Source organism: Macaca mulatta, chromosome 6 (genome assembly GCF_049350105.2).
Source record: "Macaca mulatta isolate MMU2019108-1 chromosome 6, T2T-MMU8v2.0, whole genome shotgun sequence".
In the NCBI taxonomy this organism is placed as follows: domain Eukaryota; kingdom Metazoa; phylum Chordata; class Mammalia; order Primates; family Cercopithecidae; genus Macaca; species Macaca mulatta.
This window is the reverse complement of record NC_133411.1, coordinates 117,656,342-117,677,884: the sequence shown is the minus strand read 5'-3', so window position 1 is coordinate 117,677,884 and position 21,543 is coordinate 117,656,342. Positions and strand designations below refer to the sequence as shown.

Here is a 21,543-nt window from a genome sequence, read left to right as displayed (position 1 = left end):
CCAGGTAGTCGGGGAAAAAAGACAGTTACCTAGGTCTCCATCTCCTAATATTTCCTCTAATAGGAACACAAACAAACAAACAAAAAAGAAAAGAAAACCAACAAGAAACATGCCCTCAGGATTAAAGACAGAATGTACAAACTTCAAAATAACTATAAATAACAGAGGCATTCGAACCAGAGTTACTCCATCTTGAGTGACGGCTAGGAAAAATGAGGCTGCGACTTGCTGAGCTGCATTCCCAGAAAGTTAGGTATTGCTAGCCTCTAGATGTTTATGGTTAAGGGAACAGATTAATAATGTTTACTAAACAGATCCAGACTTAGGAGTGCCCTGATACCCCGATGATATCTTGAGAACAGAAGCATTCCTAATTTTGCTTTAAAGATAATAACATCAATTCTTGCAAAATATAGTAATTAAGAAAAGTAATCCTTTATCATAAACCCTTGTAGCAGAGCACATCTCCCCATGATCTTTTTTTATCCTGTATATAAACAAGTATTGTACCTAGGGTGAACACATTTCTCCTCTTACTTTCAGAAACGCCCTACTCTGTCTATGGAGTAGCTGTACTTTTACCACTTTACTTTCTTAATAAACCTGCTTTCGTTTTGCACTGTGGACCTGTCCTGAATTATTTCTTGCGTGAGATCCAATAACCCTCCCTTGGGGTCTGAACTGGGGACCCCTTTCCTGAATATATTGCATATATTCACAAAACCAGAGGAAAGAATAAATATATTAAGTCAAGAAATACAAAGTATAAAAGTGATTCAAATCCAACAACTAGAGATATTTATGACTTGTTCATCTTTAACATGGAAATGACCCAACTACTTGATTTCTGTTTATTCTCTCCAATTGTTCCACCCTAAAGTATGGGTGTGGAGCGAAAGGAAGAATTGGGTTTTGGCAGGTACAAGAAGATGAAGGAATGGTACATAGGCGTAATTTAAATTTAAATATTGGCAAGAAAGGAAGTATTGTTGCCAGAAAAGGAGGAGTGAGGGAAGAAGAGACACTGCTGAAAATAAGTGGTCAGGGAAAGAATCAAAGTTAACCTTATTAATAGGATTACTAAAGGAAGTTGGAAATAAAAATATCTGAGCTGAAAAATACAGTGGATAAAATTAACAACAGATTAGACACTGAATAAAAGTAAGATGAGTGAAGTAGAAGACAATAATAAAAACTAACCACAATGAAACAAGAGAAGAAAGAAAAATACAGCATAGTAAACTGTAGGACAACTTTAAACAGCCAAATCCATATGTAATCAGGGTCCTCAAAGAAGATAAAAGGAAGATGGAGAACTAAAAAACAATTTTTAAAAATAATGTCTGAAAATTTTCCAAAATTGATGAAAACTGGAGTAGCCCACGGGTTTAAAAAGGTCAATAAGCCCCTAGCACAAATAATGTAGGGAAAACTATATAAAGGCGCATAACGAATTGCCTAACATCAGTAACAAAGGGAAAACCTTAAGTACAGCCAGAGGAAAAAAAATTAGGCACAAATTTTTCATCAGAAACAACGCAAGTTAGATGATAATACAGCAACATCTTTAAAATATGTAAAGAAATTGCCAAACAGGAATTTTATACATGTAAAAATTGCTTTCAAAAACAAAGGACAACATAAAGATATTTTTACACTTTGAAACCTAAAAAAAAATTTTTTTAATAGACTTGCACTATAAAAAATGTGAAAGGAAGTTCTTCAAGCAGAAAGAAAATGATACAAGCTAGAAACCTGAATCTACATAAAGAAATGAAGAGTACCATACACTGTAACTCAATGAGCAAATATAAAGACTTATGTACTTATTATTTAAATTATTCAAAAGATAATCAGCAAAAATAATAATGTATTGTGGGATTTATAACTCACATATAATTAAAAGTTGTAACAAAAATAACATAAGGAACAGGTGAGAGAAACTGAAGTATACTCTTGCAAGAACATTATTATAGATGAGGTTCTACATTTCACTAAAATATATACTTACAGTAAGTTATAGATGTATACTATAGACCTTAATGCAATCACTAAAATAACACAATGAACATTTATAGGTAATAATTCAATAAAGGAGATAAAAACAGACACATTTTAAAAATGCTCAATCCAAAAGAAAGAGGGGAAAGGAAAATAAGAACATAAAAAGAGCAGACAGGATAAGGAGAAAACAAATGGTAAGATGATAAATTTAAACCTAATCATATCAATAATCACATTAAATGAAAGAGTATAAACACACAAACTAAACAGCAGAGATTGTCATATTAGGAAACAAAGCAAGACTCTACTATATGTTACTTACAAAAACCCACTTCAAATATACCAAATACATGATGAAAAAAGGCATACCATGCTAACATTAGCCAAATGAAACCCAGAGTGGTTATATTAGTATCAGACAGATTAGATTTCATAACAAAGAATATTACCAGAGTTAAGGTAATTTCTCAATGATAAAGGGCCTAATTAATAAGAACATAAAAATCCCAAACATTTCCCACCCAATAAACAAGTTAATTTATTTGTCAAGAAGATATAACAATTCTAAACATTTATGCATCTAATAATAGAGATTCAAATATAAGAAAAATGGTTTAATAAATTGCAAGGAGAAACAGGCAAGTTCATAGTTACAGTGGGAGTTTTCAGCATCCCTCTCTCAACTCATGGGACAGGTAGACAAAAATGAGTAAAGAAAATGTGATGTTTAATTTTATGCGTCAACTTGACTAGCTGGTGAAACACATCTGTGTGTGTCTTTGAGGGTGTTTCCAGAAGAGATTAGCGTTTGAATCAGACAATTGACTAAAGAAGACCCACCAGAAGATTCGATGAGAAGCATCATCTAATCTATTGACAGCCTAATAGAACAAAAAGGAGGAGGAAGGGCAAATTCACTCTCTCTCTTCTGGAATAGATATTCTTCTCTTCCTGCCCTCAAGCATCAGAACTCTAAGTTTTTGGGCCTTCTTATTCTGGGATTTACACAGGAGGCACCTCTGGTTTTCGGGCCTTCAGACTCAGACTGAATTACAGCGCTGTCTTTCCTATTTGTCCAGCTTGCAGACAGCATATCGTGTGTCTTCAAGACTTCCATGATGAATCATAAATATACTTATATATATATATATCTCCTATTGGTTCTGTTTCTCTGGAAAACCCTGACTGATACAGAAATAGAAGACTTAAACACCACTATCAACCATCTTCACTTCACTGTCATCTACAGAACACTCTAACCAACAACAGCAGAATACATACTTCTTAGCAACTGCACATGCAATATTTACCAAGACAAACTATTTTCTGGGCCATGAAACAAGTATTCATAAATTTTTAAACATTCAACTGATACAAAATAGGTTCTTGAAAAACAATGAAATTAAATGTAAAATCAGTAACAAAAAGATCCAAGGCTATATATATACATATATATTTGAAAATTAAGTAACAGACTTTGAAAGAACACACGGATCAAAAAAAAAAATCAAAAGGGAAATTTAAATGTATTCTGAACTGAAAATAAAATTAAAATAAGCCTATAAAAATTTCTGGAATGCAGCTAAAATAATACTCAGGGAAAATTTAGAATAGTATAAGCTTGTATTACAAAAGAAGAAAGGCCTTAAATCAATGATCTCAGCTTTCATCTTAATAAACTAGGGAGAAAAAAGAGCAAATGAAACCCAAATTAAGTAGGAGAAATATCAATATTTTTAAAACAGAAATCAATGCAATAGAAAACACATAGAAAAAAATCAAGGATATCAACAGACAGTTCTCAGATAATATCAGTAAAATTGATAAACCTCTAGTGAGACTGATCAGGAAAAAAAGAGAGAAAATACAAATAATATCAGAAATGAGAGCTATAACATCCCTACAGATTCCCCACATATTAAAAGGATAATAAGGCAAAACAACCACAACCTGCTAATACATTTGATGACTTAAACAAAAAAAGACAAATCCTTTAAAAGGTATAATCCACTAAGGTTTACTCAAGAAGACAAAAAACCTGAATAGCCCTACATTGACTTTAAAAATTAACAGATAAAAACCTTCTTAGAAAAATTACTCTAGGCCCAGACGGCTTCACTGATGAATTCTACTGATCTTATTAAGTAAGAGATAACACCAATTCTACACAAAATTCTCCAGAAAGTTAAAAGAAAATACTTCCCAGCTCACTCTATGAGACAAATATTACTCTAATACCAAAACCAGAACACATTACAAGAAAAGGAAGCTGCAGACCAGTATCTCTTAGGAGAACACTGATGCAAAAATTATCAAAAAAAATGTAGCAAATTATTAATAAATCAAATATAAGAAAATTGTAATACATAAAGACTAAGTGAAGTTTATCCCAGGAAACCACAATTCTTTCAACATTTGAAAAATCAATAAATGCAATTCCACATACTCAATTGCAAAAAGAAAAACAATCATCTCAGCAAAGACAAATCACTTGAAAAAAATCCAATGTCTACTCATTAAAAAAACTCTTAGCCAAGTAAGAATAGAAAGGAATTCCTACAAGCTTATAAAGGTATTAAAAACCCATAGCTACCATTATACAAAATCACGAAAAACTAAATGCATTTCTCATAAAATTAGGAACAAGAGAGGGATATCTGCTGTCAATATTTCTATTCTACTCTGTGTTGTAAGTTCAAGCCTATTTTGAAAAAAGGCAAGAATAAATGAAAGGCATCCAGATTACAAAAAAAGAAGCAAAACTGTCTTTGTTTACAGACAACATGGTTATCTATGTAGACAAGACAACAAAATCGATAAAAAGCTACAAATAGATGTTTTCCTCAAAGTTTAGGATACAAGATTAACATATAATAGCAATGAATAATTGAAAACTGAAATTTAGAAAAAATATCATTTACAAGAGCATCAAAAATATTAAGTACTTATACATAAATCTGAAAGACCTATATACTGAAAACTATAAAACACTGTTCAAAAAATCTCAAAGACTTTTTATGCTTCCAAGATGGTGGATTAGAGACTTTTAGTATGTCTCAGTCACTTGGAAATAGCAAAACAGTACATAAAAATCAACTCTGTGAGCTTTAATTCAAGAAGGAAAATGAAAATCCACTGGAATCATGAAGGCGACCCCAGATCCCATGGAGGAGAACGCAAGCAAACAGTCCCGTGACAACATTCAGCTGATAAAAGTGAGTGAAGCCCCAGTACATAAAAGAGGCCGAGAGCCTCTCTCTGTGACTCACCTTTCCACTGGTGATCTGAGCAACCTAAGACAAGGGAGAACACTGTTTCTCCCAAGCTCTGGGGTAACTTGGAGAGAGGGTTGGAGATGCTGAGAGGGAAAGACACCAGAAAAAGGTGTAGGCATTGTCCCAGAAGGAGGACTAAGAGCAGGATGCCATTTTTAATGCAGATGCATACAATGACAGTTATTCTTTGGTGACCCAGCAGCGTGACCAAACAGGAATTTTAATCTTGGGCCGGAGACTGGAGTGCTTGCTTTGGAGCAGGGTAGGGGCCTCCAGAGCCAGAATTATGGAAAGCACCTCAGCAACAGATACTGGAACTATGCTCTCCCCTGTCACAGGCCTGGGGCAGGAAGAAAGCTGTTATAAGCTGCAGTTTCTCCCAAACTGTAAGACTTGCAAGCAGGTCCTGCTTAGCTACATGGAAGCAGTCTGAGTGCCATTATTGAGTGTCCCAGCCAGCTCCCCGAGACTGTAGCGCAGCAGGGCCTTCTCCAACTCAACCCCAGGCAGACCTCTAGGCATTCGAAGCACCCACTTGCCTGGACCAGCATCCTAAGCCACCCCAACTTTCCTGAGCATAGAACATGGTGCAGCAGGGCCTTCTCCAATCCATGCCCCCACCATATCTCCAGGCATTCAGAGCACCCACTTGCCTGGTTCCACAGCCTGAGCTGGCCCACCTTTCCTGAGCATACAACACAGTATTTTGGGGCCCAGTCCACTCCATACCCAGGCAGATCTCTAGGCATCTGGAACATCCACTCACTTGGATCAGCAGTGTGACCTGCCCCACCCTTCCCATTCACAGATCTTGGTGCAGAGAGGCCCTCTCCACTTCACACCTAGGCAGATCTCCAGGCATTCAGAGCACCCACTTGCCTGGTTCAGCAGCCTAGGATGCCCTACCCGTCCTGGACATAGATCGTGGGACAGAAGGGCCCTCTCCATTCCATGGCAGGGCAGATCTCCAGGCACTTGGAGCACCTGCTCACCTGGAAAAGCAGCCTGACCCACCCACCCTTCCTGTGCACAGATCATGGGGCAACAGGGCCCTCTCTGCTCCTCACCAGGGCAGGTCTCCAGGCAAAGAACCTGCAAGCCCGGATTGGAAGCTTGAGCCACTCTACCCTTTCTGTGCAAAGATACACATAAAGGAGGGCCCTCTCTTCTTCACCCCCAGGTAGATCTCCAGACAGCTGAAACACCTGCTCACCTAGGTCAGCAAACTGAGTATCCAACCCTTCCTATGAAGAGACCATATTGCAGCTAGGCCCTCTCTGCTCGACACCAATGCAGGTCTCCATTGGGAGCACCTACTCTTCTGAATCAGACACCTGACCTGCCCTACCATTCCTGTGCAGAAACTGTGGTGCTGCAGTACACTCCATGTCCAGGCATCTGGAGTATCCACTCTCCTAGATTAGGAGTTTGGCCCACTCTCCCTCCATAGGCAAAGAACTTGGGGCTGAGGAGGTTTCCTAGGCACACCTCTGAGCACTTGGTGGACACCCATTGAATTCTCCCTCAGTGCTGGTGCTTTTGCCTGCCACTGGGGGACCTGTAGCAGGCCTGGCCAGTCCAGCCCCATACATCTTGCTCACCAGCCCGGAGAGCTGAGCAGGGAACTCAGACCACTGTGCACTCCATGGATCAATCAATTGCCTGAGGCAACAGAGAGCTTCTCTCAGTAAGCAAGGATCAAGTATACACACCCAGCTGTGTTAGCCACAGTCACTTCTTACCTATGAGCACTATGTACTGGCTTATATATAAAGAAAGCCCAATACAAAAGCCCAGTATAAAACCTGCCAACAGAAGTCCATACAGCAGAGCCAAAAAGACACTACTGAACATTCTCTACAGTTACACTACCTAGGTAGGAGGGGAAAGGAAAAGAGAAATAAAAAAATAATAATATCACAAGAAAAGAAAGAAAAAAGAAAAATTCCTACCTGAACAAAAATAATTACAAAAATTAGAAGTGCCAGCACCTCCAGATAAGAAGGAACCAGCACAAGAATTCTGGCACCATGAAAAATCCGAATGTAGTGACACCACCAAAGGATCAGATCAGCTCTCTAGCAATGATCTATAACCAAACTAGAAACTCAGAAATGACAGATAATGAATTTAAAGCACAGGCTTGGCATGGTGGCTCACACCTGTAATCGTAGCATTTTGGGATGCCAAGGCAGGAGGATCACTTGAGCCCAGAAGTTTGAGAACAGCCTGGGCAACATGGCAATATCCCATCTCTACAAAATATACAAAAATTAGCCAGGCATGGTGGTCCACACTTGTAGTCCCAGCTACTCAGGAGGCTAAGGTAGGAGGATTACTTAAGCCCAGAAGATCAAGGCTGCAGAGAGCTGTGATCATGCCACTGCACACCAGCCTGGGCGACAGAGCAAGAACCTGTCTAAAAAACAAAACAAAAAATTCAAAGCATGGAAAAGCATGTATTACAAGAATGATTAACAAGATCCAAGACAAGGATGAAATTAAATACAAAGAAACTTCAAAAGCAATCCAGGTAATGAAGGAATACATAAGCATCTTAAAGAGAAATCAATCAGAGTTTACGGAGTTGTCCTTTGTAGGGACATGGATGCAGCTGGAAACCATCATTCTCAGCAAACTATCGCAAGAACAGAAAACCAAACACCGCATGTTCTCACTCATAGGTGGGAACTGAACAATGAGATCACTTGGACTCGGGAAGGGGAACATCATACACCGGGGCCTATCATGGGGAGCGGGGAGGGGGGAGGGATTGCACTGGGAGTTATACCTGAGGTAAATGACGAGTTGATGGGTGCTGACGAGTTGATGGGTGCAGCACACCAACATGGCACAAGTATACATATGTAACAAACCTGCACGTTATGTACATGTACCCTAGAACTTAAAGTATAATAATAATAAAAAAAAAAAAGAAAAGAAAAACTCACTTAAGGAGCTTTTTCAAAAGACAACTGAAAGCTTCAGAGGAAACTTCAGAGCCTGAATACAATCTTCAGAACTAACACAGTCAGACAAAAATAAATCAAAAAGAATTTTTTAAAATAAACACTCTCTGAGAAATACGGGATTAGGTAAAGCAACCAAACCTGCGAGTTACTGTCATTCCTGAGAAAGGAGAAGAAAAAGTAAACAACCTGGAAAACATATTTGAAGGAATAATTCAAAAAAAGTTTCCCTAATCTTGCTGAAGAGGTAGATATCCACATACAAAAAAATCCAGGTAACACCTGTGAGATGCTATACAAAATGAACAGCAACAAGACATACTGTCACAAGTCTGTCCAAGGTGAAAACTAAAGAAAAAAATCTTAAAGGCAGCTGAGAAAAAGGTCAGATCATATGTGCAAAGGGAACTCTGTTAGGCTAACAGTGGACTTCTCAGCAGAAATCTTATAAGCCAGGAGAGGTTAGGGGCATACTTTCAGCCATCTTTAAGAAAAGAAATTCCAATCAAGAATTTCACATCTCACCAGACTAAGCATCATAAGTGAAGGAGGAATAAAATATTTTCCAGACAAGCAAGTGCTAAGGGAATTCAATACCACTAGACCAGCCTCACAAGAGATCCTTAAGGGAGTTTTAAACAAGGAAACAACAACAACGAAAATAACTGCTACCACAAAAACATGCACACAGGTCTTATAAAGGAACCACACAAAAGAAAGTACAAAGCCATCATCTAATGACTTCACAATCGGATCAAAATCTCACATATTAATATTGAATGTAAATTGCCTAACTACCCCACTTAAAAGGCACAGAGTTGCAAGTTGGATTAAAAAAAGAAACCCAACCATCTGCTGTCTTCAAGAAACCCATTCTCACATGTTGACACCCATAGGCACAGAGTAAAGGGTTAGAGAAAGATCACACAAACAGAAAACAAAAAGAGTAGTGAAGCTATTCTTATATCAGGTAAAACAAATGTTGGACCAACAAAAAAAAATGGACAAAGAAGTAATAATGATAATAATGATAAAGAATTTAAATCAACAAGACTTAACTTATACTTAATATATACACCCAATATTGAAGCACCTAGATTCACAAAACAAGTACATCTAGACCTACTAAAAGAAACAGACAGTCACACAACACCCCACTGATAGCATCAGAGAGATCGCTGAGACAGAAAACTAACAAAGAAATTCTGACCTGAAATTCAACACTTGACCAACTGGATCTAATAGAAATCTACAAAATATTCCGGGTATCATACACAGAATACGCATTATTCTCATCTGACATGGAACATAATCTAACATCAACCACATGCTTGACCATGAAACAAGTCCCAGTAAATTTAAAAAAAAAATCTAAATCATACCAACAACACTCCTGGACCACAGTGAAATAAAAGGAGAAATCAATACCAAGATCTCTCAAAACCACACAATTACATGGAAATTATACAACTTGCTCCAGAATGACTTGTTGGTAAACAATGAAATTAAGGCAGAAATCAAAAAATTATTTGAAATAAATAAAAATAGAGAAATAGCATACCAGAATCTCTGGGATGCAACAAGAGCAGTGTTCAGAGAAAAGTATATAGCACTAAACACCACTCCAAAAAGGCAGAAAGATCTCAAATTCAGGATCTAACACTATACCTAGAAGATCAAGAAAAACAAGAACTAACCCTAAAGATAGCAAAAGAAGTAACTAAAACCAAATAATAACTAAATGAAATTGATATTCAATCATCCATACAAACAACAAAACAAAAACTTTGATCTTTGAAAGGATAAACAGGTTGATAGACCACTAGCTAGACCAACAAAGAAAAAGACAAAAGATGCAAAATAAGCACAATAAGAAATCACCAAGGTGACGTCACAACCGATCCACAGAAAAACAAAAGATCCTCAGAGACTATTATGAACACCTCTATGCAAACAAACTAGAAAATCTACAGGAAAGGGACAAATTCCTGGAAACACACAACTTCTCAAGATTGAATCAGGAATGTATTAGTCTGTTTTCACACTGCTGATAAAGACATACCCGAGACAGGCCAATTTACAAAAAAAAGAGGTTTAAGTGGACTTACACTTCCACATGGCTGGGGAGGCCTCACAAACATGGTGGAAAGCAAGGAGAAGCAAATCACATCTTATGTGGATGGCAACAAGCAAAAAGAAAGCTTGTGCAGGAAAATTCCCGTTTTTAAAATCATCAGATCTTATGAGACTCATTCACGATCACGAGAACAGCACAGGAAAGACCTGCCCTCATAATTCAATCATCTCCCACCGGGTTCCTCCCACAACACATGGGAATTGTGGGCGTTACAATGCAATATGAGATTTTGGTTGGGACACAGGTAAACCATATCATTCCACCCTGGACCCCTCCCAAATCTCATGTCCTCACATTTCAAAACTAATCATGCCTTCCCAACAATCCCCCAAAGTCTTAACTCATTTCAGCATTAACTCAAAAGTTCACAATCCAATGTCTCATCTGAGACAAGGCAAATCCCTTCCGCCTATGAACCTGTAAAATCAAAAGCAGCTTAGTTACTTCCTAGATACAATGGGAGTACTGGTATTAAGTAAATACAGCCATTCCAAAAGGGACACACTGGCCAAAACAAAGGGGCTACGGGCCCCATCAAGTCTGAAATCCAGTGGGGCAGTCAAATCTCAAAGCTCCAAAATGATCTCCTTTGACTCCATGTCTTGCATCCAGGTCACGCTGGTGAAAGAGGTGGGTTCCCATGGTCTTGGGCAGCTCTGCCCCTGTGGCTTTGCAGGGTACAGCCTCCCTTTCAGCTGCTTTCACAGGCTGTTGTTGAGTGTCTGCAGCTTTTCCAGGTACACAGTGCAGGTTGTCAGTGGCTCTACCATTCTGGGGTCTGGAAGACAGTGGCCCTCTTCTCACAGCTCCACCAGGTGGTGCCCCAGTAGGGACTCTGTGTAGGGGCTCTGACCCCACCTTTCCCTTCCACACTGCACTAGCAGAGGTTCTCCAGGAGAGCCCCACCCCTGTGGCAAAGTTCTGTTGGGACATCCAGATATTTTCATACATCCTCAGAAATCTAGGAGGAGGTTCCCAAACCTCAATTCCTGACTTCTATGCACTGTCAGGCTCAGCACCACATGGAAGCTGCCATGGCTTGGAGCTTGCACCCACTGAAGCCATGGCCCAAGCTGTACCTTGGCCCCTTTTAGTCATGACTGGAGTGGCTAGGATACAGGGCACCAAGTCCTTAGACTGCACATAACACAGGGACCCTGAGCCTGGCCCACAATACCATGTTTTCTTCCTAGGCCTCCAGGCCTGTGATGGGAGGGGCTGCCATGAAGACCTCTGACATTCCCTGGAGACATTTCACCATTGTCTTGGTGATTAACATTTAATTCCTTGTTACTTATAAATTTCTTGAATTTCTTTCAGAAAATGGGATTTTCTTTTCTCTCACATTGTCAGGTTGCAAATTTTCCACATTTTTATGCTCTGCTTCCCTTATAAAACTGAATGCCTTTAACAGCACCCAAGTCACTTCTTGAATGCTTTGCTTCTTAGAAATTTCTTCTGCCAGATACCCTAAATCATCTCTCTCAAGTTCAAATTTCAATAAATCTCTAGGGTAGTGGCAAAATTCCACCAGTCTCTTTGCTGCAACATAACAAGAGTCACCTTTGCTCCAGTTCACAACAAGTTCCTCATCTCCATCTGAGACCACCTTAGCCTGGACCTTATCGTTCATATCACTAACAGTATTCTTGTCAAAGCCATTCAACATGTCTCTAGGAAGTTCCAAACTTTCCCACATTTTCCTATCTTCTTCTGAGCCTTCCAAGCTGTTCCAACCTCTGCCTGTTACCCAGTTCCAAAGTCATTACCACATTTTCAGGTATCTTTTTAGCAACGCCCCACTCTACTGGTACCAATTCACTGTATTAGTCTGTTTTCATGCTGCTGATACCTGAGACTGGCCAATTAACACAAGAAAGAGATTTAACTGGACTTACAGTTCCACATGGGTGGGGAGGCCTCACAAACATGGTGGAAGGCAAGGAGAAGCAAATCACATCTTATGTGGATGGTGGTAGGCAAAAGAGAGCTTGTGCAGGAAAATTCCCATTTTTAAAACCATCGGATCTCATGAGACTCATTCACTATCACGAGAACAGCACAGGAAAGACCCACTCCCATTATCAATCACCTCCCACAACACGTGGGAAATTTGGAAGTTACAATTCAAGATGAGATTTAGGTGGGGACATAGCCAAACCATATCAAGGAAGAAACTGAAACCCTGAGAAGACCAATATCCAGCTCCAAATTGAATCAGTAATAAAAACCTACTAAATTTAAAAAAAAAAAAAAGAAAACCAGACTAAATGGATTCACAGCCAAATTCTACTAGATGTACAAAGAGGTAGTACCAATTCTACAGAAACTATTCCAAAAAATCAAGTAGCAGGGAATTCTACCTAATTCATTCTAAAAAGCCAGCATCACACTGATACCAAAACTTGGCAAAGACACAACAAAAGCAGAAAACTACAGGTCAATATCCATGATGAACATAAACACAAAAATCCTCAATGAAATACTATTAATAGCAAACCGAATCAAGCAGCACATCAAAAAATTAATTCACCATGATCCAATAGGCTTCATTCCTGCAATGCAAGGTTGGTTCAACATATACAAATCAATAACTGTAATTTGTCCAATGAACACAATTAGAAACAAAACCATATAATAATCTCAATTGCTGCTGAAAAAGCGTTTGATAAAATCCATCATCGCTTCACAATAAAAATCCTCAATAAACTAGGCATGGAAGGAATATAACTCAAAATAGTAAGAGCCATCTATGACAAACACACAGCCCACATCATACTGAAGGACAAATGCTTGAGCTATTCCCCTTGAGAACTGGAATAAGACAAGGATGTACATTCTCACCACTCCAAACCAATACAGAACTGGAAGTCCTAGCCACAACAATCAGGCAAGAGAAAAAAATAAAAGGCACCCAAATAGGAAAAGAAGTCAAACTATCTCTCTTCATAGATGACATGCGTCTATACTTACAAAACCCTAAGTACTTCACCAAAAGGCTCCTGAAACTGATAAATGACTTCAGTAAAGAATCAGGATACACAATCAATTAGAAAAATCAGTACCAATTCTATACACCAATAACATTCAAGCTGATAGCCAAATCAAGAATGCAATGCCATTTACAATAGAAACAAAAAAAATAAAATAAAACACCTAGGGATACATTTAACCAAGAAAGTAAAAGATCCCTACAAGAAGCACTACATGACACTGCTGAAAGAAATCATAGATGACACAAAAAAATCGAAACACATTCTGTGCTCATGGTCTGAAAGAATCGATATCATTAAATGCCCATACTGCCCAAAGTAATTCACAGATTCAACACTATTCCTATCAAACTACTGTTATTTCTCATAGAACTGGGAAAAAACTATTATAAAATTCATATGCAACCAAAGTCACCCAAAGAGCCAAAGCAGTCCTAAGTAATAACAACAAAGCTAGTGGCTTGACATTACCCAAGTTCAAATTATACTCTAAAGCTACAATAACCAAAACAGCATGGTAGTGGTATAAAACCAGACACATAGACCAATGGAGCAGATTAGAAAACACAGAAAAAAACAAAAACAAAAACAAAAAAAAACGCACACCTACAGCCATCTGATCTTTCATCAAAAATAAGCAACAGGGAAAGAACTCCCTATTCAAAAAATGGTGCTGGGATAGTGGGCTAGCTTTATATGCAGAAGAATGAAACGTGTCCCCTAACTTTCACCCTGTACAAAAATTAATTCAGAATGGATTAAAGATTTAAATGTAAGACCTCAAACTATAAGAATCCTAGAAGAAAACCTGGGAAACACCATTCTAGGTATCAGCTGTGGGAAGAAATTTATTACTAAATTCTCAAAAGCAATTGCAACGAAAATGAAAATTCACAAGTGGGACTCAATCAAACTAAAGAGTTTCTATAAAACAAAAGTAACATCAACAGAGTAAACAGACAACCTACAGAATGGGAGAAAATAATCATAAACCATGCATCCAACAAAGGACTAATGTTCTATACAGAACTTAAACAAATCATCAAGAAAAAAAAAACATTAAAAAGTGGGCACAGGACATTAACAGATACTTCTCAAAGGAAGACATACAAATGGCCAACAAACACATGATAAAATGCTCAACATCATTAATTATCAGATAAATGCAAATCAAGACCACAATGAGATACCATCTCACACCAGTAAGAATGGCTATAATTAAAAAGTCAAAAAAACAAACATGCTCATGAGGTTGTGGAGAGACGGGAACATTTATACACTGTTGGTGGAAATGTAAATTAGTTCAGCCACTAGAGAAAGCACTTGGAGATTTCTCAAAGAAATTAAAACAGAACTACCATTAGACCTAGCAGTCCCATTAGAGGGTATATAGCCAAAAGAAAATAAATAGTTCTACCAAACAGACACCTACATTTGTATGTTCATCATAGCACTATTTACAGTAGCAAAGACATGGAATCAACCTCATTGCCTATCAATGGTGGATTAGATGAAGAAAATGCAGTATATATGCACCACAGAATACTACATGGTCATAAAAAAGAATGAAATCATGCCCTTTGCAGCAACATGTATGCAGCTGGAAGCCATTATCCTAAGCAAATTAACAAAGGAACAAAAAAAAAAAGTAATACTCCATGTTCTCACTTATAAGTGGCAGCTAAACATTGGGTACACAAGGATATAAAGATGGAAACAATGGGCAGTGCAGAATATTAGAGGAGAGAGGGAAGGATGGGGGAAAAGGCTGAAAAACTATTGGGTATTATGCTCACTACTTTGGTAATGGGGTCATTCATATCATAAACCTCAGCATCACATAATAACCCAGGAAACAAACCTGTATGTGTATCCCTAGAATCTAAAATAAAAGTTGAATTATTTTTTAACAATTTAAAATGTACACCATTTTTACTTATTGAAAGACCCAATACTGTTAAGATATAGATTTTCCCCAAATTTATCTATACTTTCAATATAACTCCAAACAAAATCCCAGTAGCCTTTAAAAAAAAAAATAAAAATTGGTAAGATGCTCCTAAAATTCATAAGGAGATGCACAGGATTTAGAAAAGCCAAAATAATTAAGAAAAACAGTAAGTTCAGTAGTACCCCTTAATCTGTTGTTTTGCTTCCTGCAGTTTCGATTGCACGTAGTCCAACAATGGAAAATTCCAGAAATAAACAATTCGTAAGTTTTAAGGTGACACCGCTCTGAGTAGTATGATGAAATACCTAGCCTCCCCACTCTGTCCTGCCCAGGATATGAATCATCCCTTTGTCTAGTGTATCCACGCTCTATATGCTACTTGAATATTACTCACTTAGTAGCCATCTCAGTTATCAGATCAACTGTCTTGCTATAGCAGTGCTTGTGTTTAAGGAACCTTTATTTAACTTAATAATGGCCCCAAACTGCAATGATAGTGATGCTGATAATTTGGATATGCCAAAAAGAAGCCAGAAAGTGTCTCCTTTGGGTGAAGGGATGAAAGTTCTCAATTTAAGGAAAGAAAAAAAACGTATGCTGAGGTTGCTAAGAGCTATAGTAAGAATGAATCTTCTATCCAAGCAACTGTGAAAAAGAAGAAAAAGGAAATTTGTGCCTTTGAATTTTTGATGTTGCACTTCAAACTGCAAAAGTTATATATGCATAGTGCATGATAAGTGCTTAGTTAAGATGGAAAAGCAATTAAACTTGTGGGTGGAAGGCATGAACAGAAATATATTCTGATTGACAACAATGGACGTTCAGTACTTTCCACAGCTTCAGACATCTACTGGGGATATTAGAACATATCTCCCATGAATAAGGGATGACTACTTTGTTATTATTATCAAGGACCAAATAATTAAATGTGTTACTGGTGTCATGATAGACAAAAATATGAATGGAACAGAATAAAGAGTATAAAAATAGACTCGCATTACGGTCAACTGATTTTAAACAAAGATGAAAGGCAATTCAATGGAGAAAGCTTAGCATTTTCAACAAATGATGTTAGAACAAATGGATATCCAGAAGCAAAAAAAAAAAAAAAAAAGAACTTCAATCCATAGCTTGCCACATATACAAAATAAATCATAGACCTACATACAAAACTTAAAAATATAAAATTTCCAGATAATAACACAGGCAAAACTCTAACTTTGCATCAGGCAAAGATTTTTTAAAGATATAATATGAAAAGCACAATCCTCTTAAAAAAAGGTAGACTTTACTTATAGGTAGAATAAATCATAGTATTTCTGTGTTAAAAGAATGGCTGGTCACAGTGGCTCATGCTTATAATCTCAGAGTTTTGGAAGGCCAAGGTGGGAGGATTACTTGAGCCCAGAAGTTCAAGGTCAGCCTGGACAACATATTGAGACCCCGTTTCTATAAAATAAAAAATAAAAGTAGCCAGTTATGGTTGCACATGCCTATAATCCCAGCTCCCTAGAAAGCTGAGGTGGAAAGATTGCTTGAGCCTGAGAGGTCAAGGCTGCAATAAGCACAGATGACTGTGCCACTGCACTCCAGCCTAGATGCCAGAGCAAGATTCTAAAAGAAAAAAAAAGGAGGAAAAGCTGACATACTCCTTGATTTTCTGTGAGTTCTCAACCATTGTTCAACTGTTAATTTAATGTATAAATTAGCAATAACAAAGAAAATAGAAACTATGTGACAACGGCAAGTAAGACATGTCAACAGAATGTAAGAAAATGAAAAGCAGGTAAGTGGTAACTAATTAGCACATGAGGAAAAGTTAAAACCTAAGTGTCCTGCAAAAGGGAGGTCAAGATTTATGAGGTCAGATGACTCTGGTAAAGCTCAGGAGACCGAGGCAGGTAAATCATTTGAGCTCAGGAGTTCAAGATCAGCCTAGCCAACACAGCGAAACTTCGTCTGCACTAAAAATACAAAACTTAGCCAGGTGTAGTAGTACACACCTGTAATCCCAGCTACTCATGAGGCTGAGATACAAGAATCACCTGAACCCAGGAGGCAGCAGTTGTAGTGAGCCAACATTGCACCACTGTACTCCAGCCTGGGCAAGAAAGTGAGACTGCATCTCAAAAAAAAAAAAAAAAAGAAAGAAAGAAAGAAAAGAAAACAAGAGGTATAAATGAAGCAGAAAGCCTTTGGACTCAGAGACACCAGGTAGCTTACCAAAAACAAGAATTAAATAAAATGTGACTCTTAAAATGCCAAAAGTACTTTTCCTATCAATTTCCCTATCTATTCCCATTAACATACTAGCAGGCTTATACCCACAGACGAAACTGCCAAATAAAAAAAAGGATATCCAGTTAAATTTGAAGTTCAGATAAGTAACAAATAATTTTTAATATATGTTCATCCAAAATACTGCATGCAAATTCAGATGATGTCCTGTATTGTTTGTGGCCATCTCTGGCAGCTCTACCTTCAGACTAGATACTGGCCCAGAAAGGAAGTTAAATATATTAACATTAGTGGACTTAACAAAATCACAAATCTTTACTTGATCAAACACACTATATACACAGTCTCCACAGGTAACAGAGTTTTCCTCTAAAATTTACTCAAATCCTAAGACCCAAAAGTGAAAGAAGATTAATTTTTTTTAACATTCTAAAGTTAAAAAGATTTATTTTTAACTTTGAATAAATATAGTGAAATATGATATTTAAATAAGACATTGGAAGTAACAGAGCAAGAATCCAAGAACTATTACAGTTTAACATTTCTTCTTCAGTGTTTTCAAAGAACAATTAACAGTACAATTCTGGCCCTTATTTTTATATGACAGAATAATCTTGGATTTAAAAAATACATTATTCATCCAATGGATGTTTTAAGAGTGACTAACTCAACAATATACTAATATTTTTGTACTGAAATGATAGCAAATAACAGCTACATGCTAAAATATTCCATATGATTCACAACACTAATGATTCACAGAAGAATTCAGGGAGTGGTTTATAACTAAAGTTTGTTCTAAAGGGAAAAATAGCAGGGTTCAAATGACCCAAAGCCAGAAGAGTTAATAAAAGAAACGAAATTTGTAACAATGGTTCTCAAACCTGACCCATCAAGTCAGAATATCAGAGAGGTACAGCTCCCCAATTTTTTGTTCTGTTTTTTTGAGACAGGGTCTCACTGTCACCCACGGCTCACTGCAGCCTTGATCTAACAGGTTCAAACAATCCTCCCACCTCAACCTCCCAAGGAGCTTGGACGACAGTCACATGCTACCATGCCCAGCTAATTTTCATATTTTCTGTAGAGACAGGGTTTCACCACTTTCCCCAGGCTGGTCTCAAACTCCTAGGCTAAAGTGATGCTCCCGCCTCAGCCTTCCAAAGTGCTAAGATTACAGGCATGAGCCACCATGCCCAGCTACTCCAAAATGTATAATTTTGAAAAACTTCTCCATGAGATTCTCATACTCTGTAAAATTGTGGAATCACTGCTTAAGAATGCTGACTTGAGTATGATCATTCAACAGTATGAGCTATTGCATTTTAAGGACAATTATAATGCTATAAATAGCAAAGAATGAAATTATTCTTCTTACCTTGGATACATTGCTGACATAATTCATTTGGACAGTACTTTCCTTATCAACTTGATTACAAAGGTTCTGTAAAGTAGATGCATATTCTTTATCACTTTTTATTCTCAGGGCCATAAATTTCTTTACTGTTTCCAGTAACCGTAATTCCCAGTCTTGCAATTTTAACACTGCTTCATGTGAATTCTTCAGGTCACTCCCAAATCCCATTTTGTAAGGCACTGGTTATCCTCCACACTGCACAAGTGAGCCTTCTAATCAGCACATTATCTGTGTATGTAAACAAAAGAGAAAAACTCTTAAATAAAAAGGAAATTAGTCTTCAAAAAAAAAAGTTATGATAGATTCTTCTTTGAGGTAAAAAAAAAAAAAAATCACGACTGAATACTTTCTTCCAAAGATCAGAAATAAGATGAAGAGGTCCACTCTATTGTTGTCTTCAATATTACACCAGAGGTCTTAGCCAATACAATGAAATAAATGAAATAAAAGGGGCATTCAGATGGGATAGAAAGAAGTAAAACAATCTTAATTTGCAAATTACATCATCTTATATGTAGAAAATCCTATGTAATGCAACAAAAACTATTAAAATAAATGACTAGAAGCCTCTACAAATTGTGCCCCCCTGCCCCCCTGCCAGCAGGAACACCAAATTTAACAACTATTTACACACACAAAAATCACCTTCATAAGAACCAAAAATCAGGTGAGCAATCACAGTACCCAGTTTTAACTTCCTATCACTGCAAGAGGTACTGAAAAGTGTAGAAAACACAGTCTTGAATCATCAAGACCAGTCCTTTCCCATCCCCCGGCAGTGGCCACATGGTACACAGAGTATGCTTGGAGGAGAAAGAGAGCACTGTGATTGCGGTACTTTGCAGTAAACTCACTGCTGCCCTGTCACAGCAGAAAGCAAAACCAGGATGAACTCAGCCAATGTCCACCCAGGAAGGGAGCATTTAGACCAGTCATAGCCAGAGGGGAATTGCCCATTCCAGCAGTCAGAACTTGAGTTTCAGCAACCCAGAGAGACATGAAAGAGGAAGGCTACAGGAGTGCTTGCAACACCCCTTCTGCACCCCAGCCAGGACAGCTTGCAGCAACAAAAGTGACTCCATCCTTCTGCTTGAGGAGAGGAGACAAACGGTAAAGAGAACATTGTCTTGCCTCTTGGATACCAGCTCAGCCACAGCAGGATAGAGCACTGGGCAGTCATTAGACCCCTATTATAGGCCCTACCTCCTGAATGACATTTCTAAACACAACCTGGGCCAAAAAAAAAAAAAAAAAACCCACTGCCTTGAAAGGGAGGACCCAATCCTGGCAGGCTTCATCACCTGCTGACTTAATAGCCTATGGTCCCTGAATAACCAGCAGTGATACCCAGGTAGTACGCTGTGGGCCCTGGGTCAGATTCAGACATGCTAACCTCAGGTGAGACCTAGCACATTTCCAGTTGTAGTGGTGGCTATGGGGAGAGACTCCTTCTGCTTGAGAAAAACAAAGAGAAAGTTAAGGGGACTTTGTCTCACACCTTAGGTATCATCTCAAACACAGTGGGGTAGAGCACCAAGCACATTCTTACAGCTTCCAATGCCAGGTCTTGCCTCTTGGATGGCACTTCTAGACCTGCTGCGGGCCAGAGAGGAGCCCACTGCCCTGCAGGGTAAGTCCCAGGCCTGGCAGCATTCACCACAATCTGACTGAAGGAAACTTGGGCCTTCCGCCAACATCAGCAGTAGCCCGGCAGTCCTTCCTGTGGGCCTGTGGTAGTGGTGGCCAGGGAGAGAGGCTCTTTACCTGTGGAAAGGAGAGGGAAGAGCGGGAAAGACTTTGTCTCGTGGCTTGAGTGCCAGTTTAGCCGTAGAATAGGGCACTAGGTAGATTTCTAAGGTTTTGACTCCACTCCTTGTTTAACAGACATCTTTGGACCCACTTAGAGCCCTTGAGGAAAGGACACAAGCTTGGCTGGCTTCACCACCTGCTGATGATAAAGCTCAGGTGACTTGAGCAAACAGGCAGGAGTCAGGTAGCAATTACAGTGGGTCTTGGGCATGACCCAGTGCTGTGCTGGCTTCAGGTCTCACCCAGTGCAGTTCCAGTACTGGTAGCAATATGGTGACTGTGTCACCCCACCCCCTGCTCCAGGTGACTCAAAACAGAGAGAGACCCCATTTGTTTGGGAGAAAGGAATGAAAGGGAACAAGAGTTTTTGCCTGGTAATGTAGAGAATGCTTCCAGATCTTATCCAACACCATAAAGGCAGTGCCCCTACAAGTCTGCATAAATCATAGTGTTACTGGGCTTGAAGTGGCCCCTAATACAGATACAGCTTGGATCACAACACCCAAGTACCTTGTATTACCTGGAAAGCCTTCCCAAGGATGACAGGGACAAACAAAGCACAGAAGTGAAGGCTACAATAAATACCTAACTCTTGAATGTACAGACTCTGTCGAATATCCACAGGATTCCAAACCATCCAGGAAAACAGGACCTCCATACACAAACTAAATTAAGGCACCAGGAACCAATCCTGGCCTGAAAGATAAGGGACCTTTAACACAGAGAACTCAAAATAGCTGAAGAAACTCA

General features: G+C 38.5%; 1 protein-coding gene across 10 annotated transcripts in view; it reads right to left on the bottom strand.

The window, feature by feature from the left end:
• FER (FER tyrosine kinase) overlaps positions 1 to 21,543 on the bottom strand; it is a 445,427-nt gene that overhangs the window by 370,262 nt on the left and 53,622 nt on the right. For all 10 annotated transcript variants that reach the window (XR_013418480.1, XR_013418479.1, XR_013418478.1 and 7 more), the window contains one exon: positions 18,946 to 19,212. Coding sequence is in view for 7 of the 10 variants with exons in the window: in XM_015140536.3 (XP_014996022.1) it covers positions 18,946 to 19,152 (207 nt within the window). In the remaining 3 variants the exon portion in view is untranslated. The remainder of the gene's footprint in view (positions 1 to 18,945; positions 19,213 to 21,543) is intronic.